Consider the following 19,485-nt stretch of genomic DNA (forward strand, 5'->3'; position numbering starts at 1 on the left):
GAAGAATGGGGAGAGGGAAAGTGCAATTAAGGCGTATAGAAAATAAGATTAACAGGCAAGTGACATTTTCAAAGAGGAGAGGAGGTTTAGTGAAGAAAGCACTTGAAATTTCAGTGCTTTGTGATGCTGAAGTTGCTTTAATTGTTTTTTCTCATAAGGGAAAGATCTTTGAGTACTCTTCTGATTCTTGGTAAGTTTTTTTTTTTTTAAATTTCCGTTGTTAATTTATTCAGAGTCGGAGTTAGAATTTTAAGTTTATATGGGTTTTTTTTCTAACTTTAGCTCCCAAGTTTTTTATTTTTATTGTTTGTATAATTATTTTCTTCTATTAATATTTTCCTTCTGAAGGGATAACATTTTAGTTTCTATTAGATCAAAAAGAAATATATATATATGTAGTCTTTCTACCCTTGGGATAGGGGTAAGGTCTGTGTACACACTCTTCCCCAGACCCCGCTAGTCGTATTTCACTAGGTCCTTGTTGTTGTTGTATATATATATGTTTTTCTTAGAATTTGTTAAGGATTTATTCTAGAACAAAACGATGAATGAATACTTAGGAGTAGCTTGTTACGTTATTCTCGAGATTTTTAATGTTTGGTTCATATGATGATTACTGAACGACATGTGGATAATTCAAGTTAGATATTATTGCTGCAATTTTTTATTTTTTTTTGCCTCTTCTTTTTCTTGATGTGTCCATAGGAAATGACAGACTGAAGTTCTATGCAAATATGGCTACTTCTAAACTAGTCTTAGTTCCAAAGACAATGGAATGGTTCCAACAATCCCAACCAAACCAGACCAATAGGATAATCACATTAAAGAATATAGAGTATATTTTTTGGACGGGATAATATATACTCCAATATATTGGAAGTATCTAAATATTCTCCAGAGATTTAATCTAATGGTGAAAGCACAACATGTGATGTGTGGATTGAGCGCACATTAAGGGTTTGAGCCTTATCGTACATTAAACCCTGATATTTAAGTAAATAAAGATAAAGAAGACAACCCTATTATCCATTGAATTTCAAAACATGTATTCTTATTAACCCTCAGATTTTTTTCAGTTATCAAATAAATACCTAAATGTTTTAGCAGGAGAGGAAATAAATGACCCGCAATGAATTATCTGGTCTATGATCAGATCTCTCTGCTCTAAAAAAAACACTTTTCAAGAAACATTTTTCATATTGATATAAGGGTTGTATAATTACCTAGGAACTTTGTCATCTGCGGAATCCTTAATTAACATGCCAAACTACTTTCTTTGTCGCTGTCCTTCTGCCACGTACGACTTTGTATGCCTTCCATTTTACAATAACAATATACCCCGTATATTTTTACTTTATGGGGTCTGAGGATAGTAATATGTATACGGACTTTACTACTACCACTTCATTATGAAGGTGGAGAAGTTGCTTCCAATAAACCCTCGTATGCCTTAAGTTTTCTTACATTTAAATAATGTTTTATAAACATGGTGGCTCAACCCCAAGGCAAAAAAACTGGTGCTTTATGCTCCAAAAATATATGAGGCCTCATAAAGTACTTACTATATTATATGTATAATATAATACTATAGTATATAATTTAAATAATTGTACGTTAGAGTACTTTGTTATCAATAAAAAGTAAATCCTTTCAAGCATTTGCTGTCAGTTGTCATCAATAATCATTAGTCATATATAGTTGCAAATCTTATGCTATTTTCTTGGAGTTTAAGTATAACGGATGGAGATTGCAGAATCAAATTAATAATCAAACTGCTCAAAGGTAATATCTAAGGGACTATTTTAAACCTACTCTCAATCAAAAAAAGGACCAGTTTTGACATGTTTTTGTACTTATAAGCACTATTACCGCAGTGCATTGTAACAGAAAAGTAAGAATATTATCTGTTTACTTACCTTCTTCAGGAAAAGTGAGAATTATTTTATTTTCTGGTGTTAGGACATTTTTGCATATACTCATATTTGATAAAAATGAAGATTTACAGGAGTTTAACCAAATTAAGAAGTGAGAAAGTAAGAGAGGCATTAGTCCTCGGTAAAAGTTGAACACACTTGATTAAAATTTAGTACTATAGTTTCAAGTTGACGTTTTATGAAAATTTTGAGTTACGTATCTTTGATTATATATCTTGTGGAACGAAAACTTTTGAGTTATGTCAGTTTGACCCAAAATTTAGATCTAGGTTTAAACAATTAGATTTTTTTTGGTAATTAATTTTTATTATTACCAGGGAAATATTTACAAGTATAACAAAAAAAACCCCTCAAAATTCACTTAGATATGGACATGCAGCCCCAAATCTAGTGCCCTCATTCCTTCATGACTACTCAGCTACAGTCTATGGATAAAAATTGAACTCCTGCAATTTCCTAGCTACCTTAAAATTCAAATTTCCTCGACAATGCACTTCTTGAACTATCATTCTGATTAACTCCTCACAGCTCCTTTGTATTCCTCGAAATGTTCTCTAATTTCTTTCCTGCCAAATGTAATACACAGCACAAGCTAGCAGCATTTTATAGATTACATATATTTGTTTCTTCCCTGCTGCATGTCTTACAGCCCACTGAATTTCATCATTCCACCCCTGCACATCTCTTGTTATTCCCAGCCATTGTAGCAGCTTCCTCCATATTACTGTTGAATAGTTGCACTTGACGAATAGATGATCATGGCTTTCTGTTGCTCTTCCACATAGTGAGCAATCTGAATAAATTTCTATACCCCATCCCAGTAATCTGTCTCTCGTGTACAGTCTTCCAAGAATTACAAAGTACAAGTTGAATATCCATTTTGGGCTGCTAATGTTGTTTCAAATTAATCTCTTACATTCCACTTTAGGTAGTTCACCTCTAAGCTTATCATATACCAGCCTGATGGAGTATTCCCGCATGTTCATCACTTCTTCTATTCCTATACTTGCCTCATTCAAGTATTCAGTAGCACCTAAGATTTTCTGAGTGATCCAAGCAGCTTGTTTTACCTTCACATTCCATACTACCTGTTATTTGATATAGTACGTGTGAATCCATTGTATCCACAAGTGGTCCTTCTTCTTGTTTATATTCCATAGATGTTTGATCAAAGCAGCTCTATTCCATATTAAGATATCTGTTATGTTCAAACCCCCTGCAGATTTTGGCCAACACAATTGCTTCCAAGCTACTAGAGCTTTAGCCCTGTTCTCAGTTTCTCCTGTCCATAAGAACCTTTTACAAATTGTCTCAATTCCTTGAATGATCTTCTTAGGCAGAGGGAAGAATTGGGACCAAAAAGATTGCAATCTTCTTGCATATGATAGGAATTTGGTTGTCCAGTGCTTCATTCTGCCTAGCATCTTATCCAGAAGAGGTTGACATTGAGTTATGGATAACCTCTTAGTACTCAGTGGGACTCCTAGATACTTGAAAGGTAGGGAGCCTGTGGAAAAACCTAAGCATTGAATAATTTGTTGTTGGATATCCTTTGTAACCCCTCCAAAATATATGAAACTTTTATCTTGGTTTGCAATCAGACCTGAAGCTTTTGAAAACTGATCAAAACACTCAAATAGTAGTTTAATGGATACCACATCACCCCTACAGAACAACAACAAGTCATTTGCAAAGCTGAGTTGAACAATATGCAACTTCTCGCACCTGGGATGGTAGTTGAAATCAGGCTTTTCCTTTAGAGTCTTTAATATTCTAGTGAGATACTCCATGGCTAGAACAAAGAGATATGGCGACAATGAGTCTCCCTGTCTAACTCCTCTTCTTGCATCAAATGGTCTTGTTTGCTTTCCATTTACAACTATAGTATAGAACACTATAGTAATACATGCCATGATCCATAAGAGAAACTTTCCTGGGATATTCATTTCTGTGAGCACTTATTTAAGGAAATTCCATTCTATGGAATCATATGCCTTTTGCATATCAATTTTTACCATACACCCTAGTGATACACCCTTCCTCTCATAGCCTTTAACAAGTTCATGTCCTAGTAGAATATTATCACTCAATATCCTGCCTGGTACAAATGTTGCTTGACTCATATCAACTAGGGACTCCATTATTGTTTGCAATCTGCTTGTGAGCATTTTGGAAATAATCTTATATATGATAGTACAACAAGATATTGGTCTGAACTGTTTGACAGCAGAGGGGTTTTTCACTTTTGGGATCAGAGCGATTGTTGTGATATTTACTGGTTTGTACATTAGCCCTTCGTTAAAGAACTCCAAAACAGCTTTTGTAATGTCCTTACCAATTATGTGTCAAGTCTTCTTGTAGAAGTATGCATTGAACCCATCCCCACTTGGTGCCTTTGAGTCTCCTATCTCTTGTAATGCCTTCATCACATCTTCATTAGTGAAAAGAACTATAAGTTGTAGTTGCTGAGATCTTGTAAGCCCTGTACCTTTCCTCATTATAGTAGGATTAATAGCAGGTATGTTATAGTGGAACTCTCTAGCAGTCCTTTGTAGAACCCCACAATTTATTGTTCAATATCTTCTGGTTTGTTGATCAACCTTCCCTTGTCATCCTGTAGGAATTTTATCTAATTCTGGGTTGCTCTCCCTTTCATGCTTGCAAAGAAAAAGGCTGTGTTGGAATCATCCAATTGGAGCCATTGGATTCTAGATCTTTGTCTATTGAAGTTCTCCTCTATTGTACTCCATTTCTCCAGTTGCTTTTTTGTATTTCTCTCTGAATCAAACATGTCAGCTATTGTTGTAGTGGTTCACATCTGTGCTTGAATGTTGGCTAACTCCTCCCTCAATTGTTGAACCTTGTTTGTTGTACTGGTAAATTCCCTTTTGTTCGGATTCTTAAGGGCCACTTTGACACTTTTTATATTGTGCTAGATATCTTTCATACTTCTGTTCTCCTTATTCCATATGTCTCTAATTATACTATCAAAATTTGGATGCTCAGCAAGACAATTAAAAAATTTGAAAGGTCTCCCTTTATGTTCCAGTTCTGCTTTCAGCTCTATACATAATGGAGAGTGATCAGAGAACCGAGGATCCATCACATGTACTTGCATTGGAGGCATGTTTATCATCTAGTGTGCATTGACTATGGCTCAGTCGATTCTACTGTAAACATGGCTATTTGTCCATGTATAAGATCTACCCACAGTACCAAGTTCATTCAATCTTCAATCCTCCATTAGAGATCTAAAGTCTTTGATCTCATTTTCCTGTACCATTGTACCATTTACCCTATCTTCAATATTCCTTATTGCATTAAAGTCTCCAATGATTAGCCAGGAGTTAGTCAGCTGAGAATCTATCCTCCTTAGTGCTTCCCACATGTCACACATATGAGCGATGGTATGCAATCCATAAATGGCTGTAAAAGCAATTTGTTTGCTAGAACAAATATTTTCAGCTATGCCATGGATGTATTGAGCATGCTTCTGAATCAGAGTGAACTGAATACTATTAGTATCCCATAGAATCCATATTCTCTCTTTCTCGTTAGCTGAACTATTGGAACACCAACTCCATCTAGGTGCACATTTATTGATGATCTCTTTTTCTTTATTGGTCTGTACTCTGTGTTCTACTATTGCTATAAGACTAATTTTATGTTTTTTCAAGAAAGTTTTCATCTCCTTCTGCTTATGTACCTTATTGAAGCCCCTCAGATTCCAAGTGAATATCTTCATATAGATTTTGGATTAGGTGGTACTTTCCCTTCTTCTTCTCCCATACTATTTTCAACTTTACCATCATCTGCCTAGCTTGTACTGCCTTCCATTGTTTCCTCTCTTAGTGGAGAGAATCCATTATTAGTAGTGAGTACTTGCTGTATTGGACTTGTCATTCCTCCTCTGTCTTTAGCTTTTGTCCACCCTTGCTGATCTGCATTAGGCTTCTGTGGATCATTCTGTTGCTCTTGAGCTATCTGCTTGCCCGTGTCCTTCCCTATTTGTTTTGTTGGCCCTACTGCCACCCATTGAGTTATTGATTTCTTTGGCTGCTGCATATTACCATTTACATTACCATTCCATCCTTGTTGCTTAGGCATTATTAGTCTTTGATGCTCACCTTACATATTGCTTTTGGTTGCTCCAGTTCTTTCTTGTTCTCTCTCACAGTCATGTCCCACCATCAAACATGTTTTACAATACTTTGGCACCCAATCATACTAGGCCAGTTGTTCAAACTCTTTTCTTGCAGGATCTTGTATTTTGATGCTTTTGGGTATAACTCCTTAATGATGTATTCACGAGAATAATTTCTAAAAGGTCTTATCTCTAAAACTAGCCGTTATTGTCCTACTAAAGGTAGTGCTCGTCCCCGTTCTTCTTCTGAGTCAACTCTACCTTGCCTTCGTCCTTTGTGAAAAACACATCGATGATGCGTGGCATCGAAGGCTCTCTTAATGTTGACTTGGCCCACATATAATTATGATAATTTTTGGCCCACAGTCTATGGATAAAAATTGAACTCCTACAATTTCCTAGCTACCTTAAAATTCAAATTTCCTCGACAATGCAGTTCTTGAACTATCATTCTGATTAACTCCTCACAGCTCCTTTGTATTCCTCAAAATGATCTCTAATTTCTTTCCTGCCAAATGTAATACACAACACAAGCTAGCAGCATTTTATAGATTACATATATTTGTTTCTTCCCTGCTGCATGTCTTATAGCCCACTGAATTTCATCATTCCACCCCTGCACATCTCTTGTTATTCCCAGCCATTGTAGCAGCTTCCTCCATATTACTGTTGAATAGTTGCACTTGACGAATAGATGATCATGGCTTTCTGTTGCTCTTCCACATAGTGAGCAATCTGAACAAATTTCTATACCCCATCCCAGTAATCTGTCTCTCGTGTACAGTCTTCCAAGAATTACCAAGTACAAGTTGAATATCCATTTTGGGCTGCTAATGTTGTTTCAAATTAATCTCTTTCATTCCACTTTAGGTAGTTCACCTCTGAGCTTATCATATACCAGCCTGATGGAGTATTCCCGCATATTCATCACTTCTTCTATTCCTATACTTGCCTCATTCAAGTATTTAGTAGCACCTAAGATTTTCTGAGTGAGCCAAGCAGCTTGTTTTACCTTCACATTCCATACTACCTGTTGTTTGATATAGTACATGTGAATCCATTGTATCCACAAGCGGTCCTTCTTCTTGTTTATATTCCATAGATGTTTGATCAAAGCAGCTCTATTCCATATTAAGATATTTGTTATGTTCAAACCCCCTGCAGATTTTGGCCAACACAATTGCTTCCAACCTACTAGAGCTTTAGCCCTGTTCTCAGTTTCTCCTGTCCATAAGAACCTTTTGCAAATTGTCTCAATTCCTTGAATGATCTTCTTAGGCAGAGGGAAGATTTGGGACCAAAAAGATTGCAATCTTCTTGCATATGATAGGAATTTGGCTGTCCAGTGCTTGATTCAGCCTAGCATCTTATCCAGAAGAGGTTGACATTGAGTTATGGATAACCTCTTAGTACTCAGTGGGACTCCTAGATACCTGAAAGGTAGGGAGCCTGTGGAAAAACCTAAGCATTGAATAATTTGTTGTTGGATATCCTTTGTAACCCCTCCAAAATATATGAAACTTTTATCTTGGTTTTCAATCAGACCTGAAGCTTTTGAAAATTGATCAAAACACTCATATAGTAGTTTAATGGATACCACATCACCCCTACAGAACAACAACAAGTCATTTGCAAAGCTGAGTTGAACAATATGCAACTTCTCGCACCTGGGATGGTAGTTGAAATCAGGCTTTTCCTTTAGAGTCTTTAATATTCTAGTGAGATACTCCATGGCTAGAACAAAGAGATATGGCGACAATGAGTCTCCTTGTCTAACTCCTCTTCTTGCATCAAATGGTCTTGTTTGCTTTCCATTTACAACTATAGTATAGAACACTATAGTAACACATGCCATGATCCATAAGAGAAACTTTCCTGGGATATTCATTTCTGTGAGCACTTATTTAAGGAAATTACATTCTATGGAATCATATGCCTTTTGCATATCAATTTTTACCATACACCCTAGTGATACACCCTTCCTCTCATAGCCTTTAACAAGTTCATGTCCTAGTAGAATATTATCACTCAATATCCTGCCTGGTACAAATGTTGCTTGACTCATATCAACTAGGGACTCCATTATTGTTTGCAATCTGCTTGTGAGCATTTTGGAAATAATCTTATATATGATAGTACAACAAGATATTGGTCTGAACTGTTTGACAGCAGAGGGGTTTTTCACTTTTGGGATCAGAGTGATTGTTGTGATATTTACTGGTTTGTACATTAGCCCTTCGTTAAAGAACTCCAAAACAGCTTTTGTAATGTCCTTACCAATTATGTGCCAAGTCTTCTTGTAGAAGTATGCATTGAACCCATCCCCACTTGGTGCCTTTGAGTCTCCTATCTCTTGTAATGCCTTCATCACATCTTCATTAGTGAAATGAGCTATAAGTTATAGTTGATGAGATCTTGTAAGCCCTGTACCTTTCCTCATTATAGTAGGATTAATAGCAGGTATGTTATAGTGGAACTCCCTAGCAGTCCTTTGTAGAACCCCACAATTTATTGTTCAATATCTTCTGGTTTGTTGATCAACCTTCCCTTGTCATCCTGTAGGAATTTTATCTAATTCTGGGTTGCTCTCCCTTTCATGCTTGCAAAGAAAAAGGTTGTGTTGGAATCATCCAATTGGAGCCATTGGATTCTAGATCTTTGTCCATAGATGTTCTCCTCTATTGTACTCCATTTCTCCAGTTGCTTTTTTGTATTTCTCTCTGAATCAAACATGTAAGCTATTGTTGTAGTGGTTCTCATCTGTGCTTGAATGTTGGCTAACTCCTCCCTCAATTGTTGAACCTTGTTTGTTGTACTGGTAAATTCCCTTTTGTTCGGATTCTTAAGGGCCACTTTGACACTTTTTATATTGTGCTAGATATCTTTCATACTTCTGTTCTCCTTATTCCATATGTCTCTAATTATACTATCAAAATCTGGATGCTCAGCAAGACAATTAAAAAATTTGAAAGGTCTCCCTTTATGTTCCAGTTCTGCTTCCAGCTCTATACATAATGGAGAGTGATCAGAGAACCGATGATCCATCACATGTACTTGCATTGGAGGCATGTTTATCATCTAGTGTGCATTGACTATGGCTCTGTCGATTCTACTGTAAACATGGCTATTTGTCCATGTATAAGATCTACCCACAGTACCAAGTTCATTCAATCTTCAATCCTCCATTAGAGATCTAAAGTCTTTGATCTCATTTTCCTGTACCATTGTACCATTTACCCTATCTTCAATATTCCTTATTGCATTAAAGTCTCCAATGATTAGCCAGGAGTTAGTCAGCTGAGAATCTATCCTCCTTAGTGCTTCCCACATGTCACACATATGAGCGATGGTATGCAATCCATAAATGGCTGTAAAAGCAATTTGTTTGCTAGAACAAATATTTTCAGCTATGCCATGGATGTATTGAGCATGCTTCTGAATCAGAGTGAACTGAATACTATTAGTATCCCATAGAATCCATATTCTCTCTTTCTCGTTAGCTGAACTATTGGAACACCAACTCCATCTAGGTGCACATTTATTGATGATCTCTTTTTCTTTATTGGTCTGTACTCTGTGTTCTACTATTGCTATAAGACTAATTTTATGTTTTTTCAAGAAAGTTTTCATCTCCTTCTGCTTATGTACCTTATTGAAGCCCCTCAGATTCCAAGTGAATATCTTCATATAGATTTTGGATTAGGTGGTACTTTCCCTTCTTTTTCTCCCATACTATTTTCAACTTTACCATCATCTGCCTAGCTTGTACTGCCTTCCATTGTTTCCTCTCTTAGTGGAGAGAATCCATTATTAGTAGTGAGTACTTGCTGTATTGGACTTGTCATTCCTCCTCTGTCTTTAGCTTTTGTCCACCCTTGCTGATCTGCATTAGGCTTCTGTGGATCATTCTGTTGCTCTTGAGCTATCTGCTTGCCCGTGTCCTTCCCTATTTGTTTTGTTGGCCCTACTGCCACCCATTGAGTTATTGATTTCTTTGGCTGCTGCATATTACCATTTACATTACCATTCCATCCTTGTTGCTTAGGCATTATTAGTCTTTGATGCTCACCTTACATATTGCTTTTGGTTGCTCCAGTTCTTTCTTGTTCTCTCTCACAGTCATGTCCCACCATCAAACATGTTTTACAATACTTTGGCACCCAATCATACTAGGCCAGTTGTTCAAACTCTTTTCTTGCAGGATCTTGTATTTTGATGCTTTTGGGTATAACTCCTTAATGATGTATTCACGAGAATAATTTCTAAAAGGTCTTATCTCTAAAACTAGCCGTTATTGTCCTACTAAAGGTAGTGCTCGTCCCCGTTCTTCTTCTGAGTCAACTCTACCTTGCCTTCGTCCTTTGTGAAAAACACATCGATGATGCGTGGCATCGAAGGCTCTCTTAATGTTGACTTGGCCCACATATAATTATGATAATTTTTGGCCCACAGTCTATGGATAAAAATTGAACTCCTACAATTTCCTAGCTACCTTAAAATTCAAATTTCCTCGACAATGCAGTTCTTGAACTATCATTCTGATTAACTCCTCACAGCTCCTTTGTATTCCTCAAAATGATCTCTAATTTCTTTCCTGCCAAATGTAATACACAGCACAAGCTAGCAGCATTTTATAGATTACATATATTTGTTTCTTCCCTGCTGCATGTCTTATAGCCCACTGAATTTCATCATTCCACCCCTGCACATCTCTTGTTATTCCCAGCCATTGTAGCAGCTTCCTCCATATTACTGTTGAATAGTTGCACTTGACGAATAGATGATCATGGCTTTCTGTTGCTCTTCCACATAGTGAGCAATCTGAACAAATTTCTATACCCCATCCCAGTAATCTGTCTCTCGTGTACAGTCTTCCAAGAATTACCAAGTACAAGTTGAATATCCATTTTGGGCTGCTAATGTTGTTTCAAATTAATCTCTTTCATTCCACTTTAGGTAGTTCACCTCTGAGCTTATCATATACCAGCCTGATGGAGTATTCCCGCATATTCATCACTTCTTCTATTCCTATACTTGCCTCATTCAAGTATTTAGTAGCACCTAAGATTTTCTGAGTGAGCCAAGCAGCTTGTTTTACCTTCACATTCCATACTACCTGTTGTTTGATATAGTACATGTGAATCCATTGTATCCACAAGCGGTCCTTCTTCTTGTTTATATTCCATAGATGTTTGATCAAAGCAGCTCTATTCCATATTAAGATATTTGTTATGTTCAAACCCCCTGCAGATTTTGGCCAACACAATTGCTTCCAACCTACTAGAGCTTTAGCCCTGTTCTCAGTTTCTCCTGTCCATAAGAACCTTTTGCAAATTGTCTCAATTCCTTGAATGATCTTCTTAGGCAGAGGGAAGATTTGGGACCAAAAAGATTGCAATCTTCTTGCATATGATAGGAATTTGGCTGTCCAGTGCTTGATTCAGCCTAGCATCTTATCCAGAAGAGGTTGACATTGAGTTATGGATAACCTCTTAGTACTCAGTGGGACTCCTAGATACCTGAAAGGTAGGGAGCCTGTGGAAAAACCTAAGCATTGAATAATTTGTTGTTGGATATCCTTTGTAACCCCTCCAAAATATATGAAACTTTTATCTTGGTTTTCAATCAGACCTGAAGCTTTTGAAAATTGATCAAAACACTCATATAGTAGTTTAATGGATACCACATCACCCCTACAGAACAACAACAAGTCATTTGCAAAGCTGAGTTGAACAATATGCAACTTCTCGCACCTGGGATGGTAGTTGAAATCAGGCTTTTCCTTTAGAGTCTTTAATATTCTAGTGAGATACTCCATGGCTAGAACAAAGAGATATGGCGACAATGAGTCTCCTTGTCTAACTCCTCTTCTTGCATCAAATGGTCTTGTTTGCTTTCCATTTACAACTATAGTATAGAACACTATAGTAACACATGCCATGATCCATAAGAGAAACTTTCCTGGGATATTCATTTCTGTGAGCACTTATTTAAGGAAATTACATTCTATGGAATCATATGCCTTTTGCATATCAATTTTTACCATACACCCTAGTGATACACCCTTCCTCTCATAGCCTTTAACAAGTTCATGTCCTAGTAGAATATTATCACTCAATATCCTGCCTGGTACAAATGTTGCTTGACTCATATCAACTAGGGACTCCATTATTGTTTGCAATCTGCTTGTGAGCATTTTGGAAATAATCTTATATATGATAGTACAACAAGATATTGGTCTGAACTGTTTGACAGCAGAGGGGTTTTTCACTTTTGGGATCAGAGTGATTGTTGTGATATTTACTGGTTTGTACATTAGCCCTTCGTTAAAGAACTCCAAAACAGCTTTTGTAATGTCCTTACCAATTATGTGCCAAGTCTTCTTGTAGAAGTATGCATTGAACCCATCCCCACTTGGTGCCTTTGAGTCTCCTATCTCTTGTAATGCCTTCATCACATCTTCATTAGTGAAATGAGCTATAAGTTATAGTTGATGAGATCTTGTAAGCCCTGTACCTTTCCTCATTATAGTAGGATTAATAGCAGGTATGTTATAGTGGAACTCCCTAGCAGTCCTTTGTAGAACCCCACAATTTATTGTTCAATATCTTCTTGTTTGTTGATCAACCTTCCCTTGTCATCCTGTAGGAATTTTATCTAATTCTGGGTTGCTCTCCCTTTCATGCTTGCAAAGAAAAAGGTTGTGTTGGAATCATCCAATTGGAGCCATTGGATTCTAGATCTTTGTCCATAGATGTTCTCCTCTATTGTACTCCATTTCTCCAGTTGCTTTTTTGTATTTCTCTCTGAATCAAACATGTAAGCTATTGTTGTAGTGGTTCTCATCTGTGCTTGAATGTTGGCTAACTCCTCCCTCAATTGTTGAACCTTGTTTGTTGTACTGGTAAATTCCCTTTTGTTCGGATTCTTAAGGGCCACTTTGACACTTTTTATATTGTGCTAGATATCTTTCATACTTCTGTTCTCCTTATTCCATATGTCTCTAATTATACTATCAAAATCTGGATGCTCAGCAAGACAATTAAAAAATTTGAAAGGTCTCCCTTTATGTTCCAGTTCTGCTTCCAGCTCTATACATAATGGAGAGTGATCAGAGAACCGATGATCCATCACATGTACTTGCATTGGAGGCATGTTTATCATCTAGTGTGCATTGACTATGGCTCTGTCGATTCTACTGTAAACATGGCTATTTGTCCATGTATAAGATCTACCCACAGTACCAAGTTCATTCAATCTTCAATCCTCCATTAGAGATCTAAAGTCTTTGATCTCATTTTCCTGTACCATTGTACCATTTACCCTATCTTCAATATTCCTTATTGCATTAAAGTCTCCAATGATTAGCCGGGAGTTAGTCAGTTGAGAATCTATCCTCCTTAGTGCTTCCCACATGTCACACCTATGAGCGATGGTATGCAATCCATAAATGGCTATAAAAGCAATTTGTTTGCTAGGACAACTATTTTCAACTATGCCATGGATGTATTGAGCATGCTTCTGAATCAGAGTGAACTGAATACTATTAGTATCCCATAGAATCCATATTCTCTCTTTCTCGTTAGCTGAACTATTGGAACACCAACTCCATCTAGGTGCACATTTATTGATGATCTCTTTTTCTTTATTGGTCTGTACTCTGTGTTCTACTATTGCTATAAGACTAATTTTATGTTTTTTCAAGAAAGTTTTCATCTCCTTCTGCTTATGTACCTTATTGAAGCCCATCAGATTCCAAGTGAATATCTTCATATAGATTTTGGATTAGGTGGTACTTTCCCTTCTTCTTCTCCCATACTATTTTCAACTTTACCATCATCTGCCTAGCTTGTACTGCCTTCCATTGTTTCCTCTCTTAGTGGAGAGAATCCATTATTAGTAGTGAGTACTTGCTGTATTGGACTTGTCATTCCTCCTCTGTCTTTAGCTTTTGTCCACCCTTGCTGATCTGCATTAGGCTTCTGTGGATCATTCTGTTGCTCTTGAGCTATCTGCTTGCCCGTGTCCTTCCCTATTTGTTTTGTTGGCCCTACTGCCACCCATTGAGTTACTGATTTCTTTGGCTGCTGCATATTACCATTTACATTACCATTCCATCCTTGTTGCTTAGGCATTATTAGTCTTTGCTGCTCACCTTACATATTGCTTTTGGTTGCTCCAGTTCTTCCTTGTTCTCCCTCACAGTCATGTCCCACCATCAAACATTTTTTACAATACTTTGGCACCCAATCATACTAGGCCAGTTGTTCAAACTCTTTTCCTGCAGGATCTTGTATTTTGATGCTTTTGGGTATAACTCCTTAATCATGTATTCACGAGAATAATCTCTAAAGGTCTTATCTCTAAAACTAGCCGTTATTGTCCTACTAAAGGTAGTGCTCGTCCCCGTTCTTCTTCTGAGTCAACTCGACCTTGCCTTCGTCCTTTGTGAAAAACACATCGATGATGCGTGGCATCGAAGGCTCTCTTAATGTTGACTTGGCCCACATATAATTGTGATAATTTTTAGCCCATTCAATTTCTTTTATTTGTTACATTAAGATTTGACTCAGTGTATTCCTTTTATTAATTTGTGTAAATGACATTAAGGAAAATAACTAACCTTATTATCATATGTTTCAATTATACTTATGATTTATTTTTTATTTTTTGGGAAAATAATACTCCATCATGAAACTAATTTAATGATTAGCTTTATTCTTTCTAATATATGCTTTGAGACAGCGCATACCGGATGAATGGAATGAATCCTATATCGGACCAGGATGAGTCTCCTTATAAAGCTTGAGCAAGCATTCTCCCTTCGAGCTAACTTTTGGGGTATGAGTTAGGTCCAGGACTTATCTTAACAGGGTATTAGAGCCAGGCCCGTGATCATTGTGGGTACCCAGAAAGGGGGGGGGGGTTGGCGGAATGCCCTCGGACCAATTAAAGCAGGGGAGGGGGTGGAAATGCCCCTGATCCATAATTGTTTCTCCAGATAGGATAGTGGAACCCCAAATAAAAAAATGTCCGGATGTGGGCATGGGGTGGAGTGGGGTAGGGGTAGTGAATGGAATGAATCACATCGGATCGAGATGAGAACCCCGGTCTCCTTATAAGGCCGGAGCCTCATTTTGAGCTAGCTTTTGGGGTGTGAGTTAGGCCCAATGCTTATTTTTAAAAATACCTTCTAAAAAGTCTATGGTATCTTAGCTTGTATTTGATAAATTCACTATATATGTTTATTTTTATTCGTTCACAATCTTTTTTACTCTTATTGCATGTTAATCTGTTAATATTAGTTCTTGGTGCATTATACATTTTTTTTTACACATAATCATCACAAATACCCACTCATAACTGTTATTAGAAGGACTTTTACTTAACACAGAGAAAAACTAATGATCATTTTTCCTTGAAACAGTATGGAACAGATTCTTGAACGATATGAGAGATACTCATACACAGAGAGACGTTTGCTTGCAAGTAATTCTGAATCTTCGGTATGACCAAAAAAAATATTTAAACTAAATACAAGGTATATAATATTAAGGGAAAAGGATCAAGTTTACCCCTCTACTTTCAAAAATAGTTTAAATTTAACCTCAGTTATGCTTTACCAACAAAAAATACTCCTACCCTCACACAAAGTTGGCAAAATTGCCCCTTCATCTATAAAATCCTTCCACCATGGCAGCCAACATCCCACGTAGCATGCCACATGGCATCATCTCACCCAAATGTTATGCCACGTGGGATGTTGTTGGCCATGCTGGATCGGTTAACGGACATAGGGGCAGTTGGTATTTTGGTTCGCAGACTATTTTTGAAAGTAGAGGGGTAAAGTTTGACCCTTTTCCCTAGTATTAATGTTCCATTTTCATCTTAAAGTTGATGTTTTGGTATTTGTATAATACAGGTGCAGGAAAACTGGAGCCTGGAATATGCTAAACTCAAGGCTAAGATTGATCTCCTACAAAGGAACCACAAGTAAAATATGATTGCTTAATTCTATTGCAGCACAAATATACTATTCTTGTTTCCACCTTCAATTTGAACAGACTCAGTTTTCATATTCAATTTTTTAAAATTATTTTCAGGCATTATATGGGAGAAGATCTTGACTCATTGAGCCTAAAGGACCTGCAAAACTTGGAACAACAACTTGATACTTCTCTTAAGCTTATTCGATCAAGAAAGGCATGCCATAATCCTTCCTTTTTTCCTTTTTTTTTTTACTTATTCGATCAGTGTTCTTTTCTAGTAGAGGCGCATTCAGGAGTTAGACTTGATTGTTTTTTTTCCTTTTACTGTTTTCTTTGTCTTGGACCGTCAGGAATTGAGTCCTTAACTACTGTAGGTCAAGTAAAGCTGACCATAACAAAAGTGAAAGCTCATTCCTTCCGTTACCATCTGCCTTTTTGAAAAAAGCCAAAGTACATTCTTTTAAGCTAGCACGCATCTTTACTATTCTACTGGGTAACCTAGGTAGAAACAGACCGAGGATTTGAAGTTATGGACTTCTGAATTCTAACTCTTCGGAGTTATTGGTTTCAAAATTTATAATTTGTACATATTAAATGAATTTTTTAAAACAAATACAAGATTCGGCCAAACAACTTAGCTCTGCCGAACTTGTATTGTAAAGAGTACATTCACCCTTGAGCACATGTATCTGTAACTCTGTCTACCAAGGTTTGGTTAGATGAGAAGAGATAACCTAGCATTTTTTGTCTCAGCTACAATTAGAACCCCGATCTTCCATAGTTTTCACTCACTTCATTAACGACTGAATCACACATTCGCCCATGCTTTTCTTTCATTCAAAATTTGATATTTTTTGTGACTTCAGATGTTTGTGTGTTGCAGAACCAACTCATGCATGAGTCAATCTCTATGCTACAGAAAAAGGTAATTATATGCATGCCAAGTTTAATTACTACTACTAATTATTAAGTACTGTAATCTTGGTTAAATGCCTTGAGTGTAATATTTTATACTTTCATAGGAAAAGGCAATCCAGGAGGAGAATAACATGCTATCCAAGAAGGTGAGTTTGTCTCTTGTTATTTATTCTAAGTTTTTCAGAAATTAGCAAAGCTTTCAACAGTACACCATAACTTAGCACTTCATATATCTTAGAAAATTTGTTAAATATCATAGACATTGTATTAATAGGTTATGTTCATTTTTTCTAATTCCTTTGCTTCTTAACAGATTAAGGAGAAGGATAACACAGTAGGGCAGCAAGTTGAATGGCATCAGCAAAATCAAGTTCCTACTTCAACATCTTTCCTCCTACAACCACATCCATGCCTAAATATTGGGTAATTATTGTCCTCTATAACAAGATAAATAAACAAAAACCAACATAGTTACTAGTACTATTTTTGAGAGCATGGGATCTTTACACAAATAGCCGGCAGATTCATTGTTTGTTTTTTCTAGCCGACCGTATTGTCAAAGGCACCTTAAAGCACGCTTAAGCCTTAAGGTGAGGCGTAAAATGTGTTGAGTGTTTTACCTCGCCTAGCGGGCGTGTCAATGCATCATCAAGGCTCTATGACATACTTTTTCCAAATTTTGTAACCATATATTTTTTATTCATGAATATGATTATTATTCTTGGACTGTACGTTTATACTCTCTTTTTGCGCCTTTCTTCATCAAAGCCCCACATTTATTTGCGGTTAAAGCCCCAATGGACCATAAAGCTTTTTACCGCTTTTTACTTTTGATAACACTGGTAGCTAGTATACATAAATTATACATTGATTATTCATAGTTATACACATATTCTATATGAATTATACATATATTATACATTCGCTGGTTATTTTAAGTTAAAGCAGTTGGATGGCCGGCTATTTTGATTAATTCTTTAAGTAGTTTTTGTTTACAAAGTTGGTTAACCACTACTTGTTTGATTGTTTCATTAATTTGGTGATGGTAATTGTTGATTAATTAGAGGTAATTACCAAGAGGAAGCAGAAGAAGCAAGGAGGAATGAGCTTGACCTAAATCTTGATTCCTTGTATCCATGCCATATGGGATGCTTTGCCACATGAATAAACAACTTTATATGTTGCATCTGAAGGAATGTCCTTTTGCTGGAGTTCAAGTTTTCCAATTCTGTGTTCTCGTCTGCTTTATGTGGAGGAAAATAAGATTTTAAGCCTTGTCTTGGGAAATTCTTAATATTGTGTGTCTTTATATTAATATATATATAGGACCTTATTGTCTTTCTTTTTATATGGTGAAGAATGTTAATTTCCTAACCTTCATAAATGGAAGAGGAGGTCCATTTGTTGGCATCTGTTTACATTTTTGCCTTACAATTATTGTCAATACAATTATGTATTTTTCTTTGAGTTCAATACAATGTTATGCCCAAACACTGATTTGCTCAAGGTCATTGGGAGGGCTACTTGCAAATCTGTATTCTCATGTGAAATGTTTCATTCAGCACCTTCTAATTGCTAAAAATTGTTTGATATCCTGTAAAATGCGTCACTGGGATCTAAGACTTGTTTACTTGTATACTAACTATCTTTCTCGTGTTTTGTCGATATAGGAATTGTCTAGGGACATACGACCCCCCCCCTCCCCCACCATGGACTCAGTGAGGACATTGAGATTTTTCCCAACACCATTCAAAGTTGCACGTGAAGTGGCTCTGATACCATATTTAACAACCTAGTCCACTAGGGATATTGTCCACACTGCTTTAAAACGCATTACTAGGGTCTAAGGCCCGTTTACTTATATACCCAGTATCTATCCCGTGTTTTGTTGATGTGGAATTTGCCTAGGATGTCACCTATATCCTACATTGTTTTGGTGTTTCTTTGAATAATTTAATAATTTTTGTCCTATATGAATTACTCCCATAAATTCAAAACAAAACAATTTCTTTCAGTGTTTGCAATTTTGGGGATTTTTGTGACATTTTCTGGTAATTATTTGCATTTGTCTGTGCATTTTTTATTTTATTTAATTAATAAAAATTGCAAAAAATATGTTGCATTTGCATTTAGGATTTAAGTTTACATTTTAGGATTAATTGACAAATTAGTTATTTTATAAAATGGGGAAAATCATAAAAATAGTTTATTTTGCACTTTTAATTTTTATTTTTATTTTGGTAGTTTTCCTTTAATTTGGTTTTTAATTATTTGTAGTAACAATTATTAGGGTTAATTAATTTAATTTGGTAGGATAATTTGGTTTAGGTTTTAATTTTCATTTTGGAAAAAGAAAAAGATTTTTTAAAAAGAAAAGGAATTGAGAATTAATGGAAAATTGGAAAAAGAATTGAAGAGATAGAATTGGGCTGCCTTCAGTTAAAAGTGCCTAGGCCCAAAGCCATTTTCCCCCATACCCATCCAGGCCCAGACCGTCCAA

General features: G+C 36.4%; 1 protein-coding gene across 1 annotated transcript; it reads left to right on the top strand.

Moving 5' to 3' along the window:
* LOC104228130 (truncated transcription factor CAULIFLOWER A-like) lies at window positions 1–18,395 on the top strand. Its single transcript, NM_001302568.1, is given in 8 exon segments — window positions 1–190; window positions 15,506–15,584; window positions 16,001–16,071; window positions 16,182–16,281; window positions 16,951–16,992; window positions 17,090–17,131; window positions 17,299–17,408; window positions 18,050–18,395. Coding segments are annotated over 8 exon segments (729 nt in total). The 5' UTR covers window positions 1–5; the 3' UTR covers window positions 18,150–18,395.
* The last annotated feature ends 1,090 nt before the right edge of the window (window positions 18,396–19,485 follow it).

The sequence above is a fragment of the Nicotiana sylvestris genome, chromosome 10 (assembly GCF_000393655.2).
Source record: "Nicotiana sylvestris chromosome 10, ASM39365v2, whole genome shotgun sequence".
Classification (NCBI taxonomy): domain Eukaryota; kingdom Viridiplantae; phylum Streptophyta; class Magnoliopsida; order Solanales; family Solanaceae; genus Nicotiana; species Nicotiana sylvestris.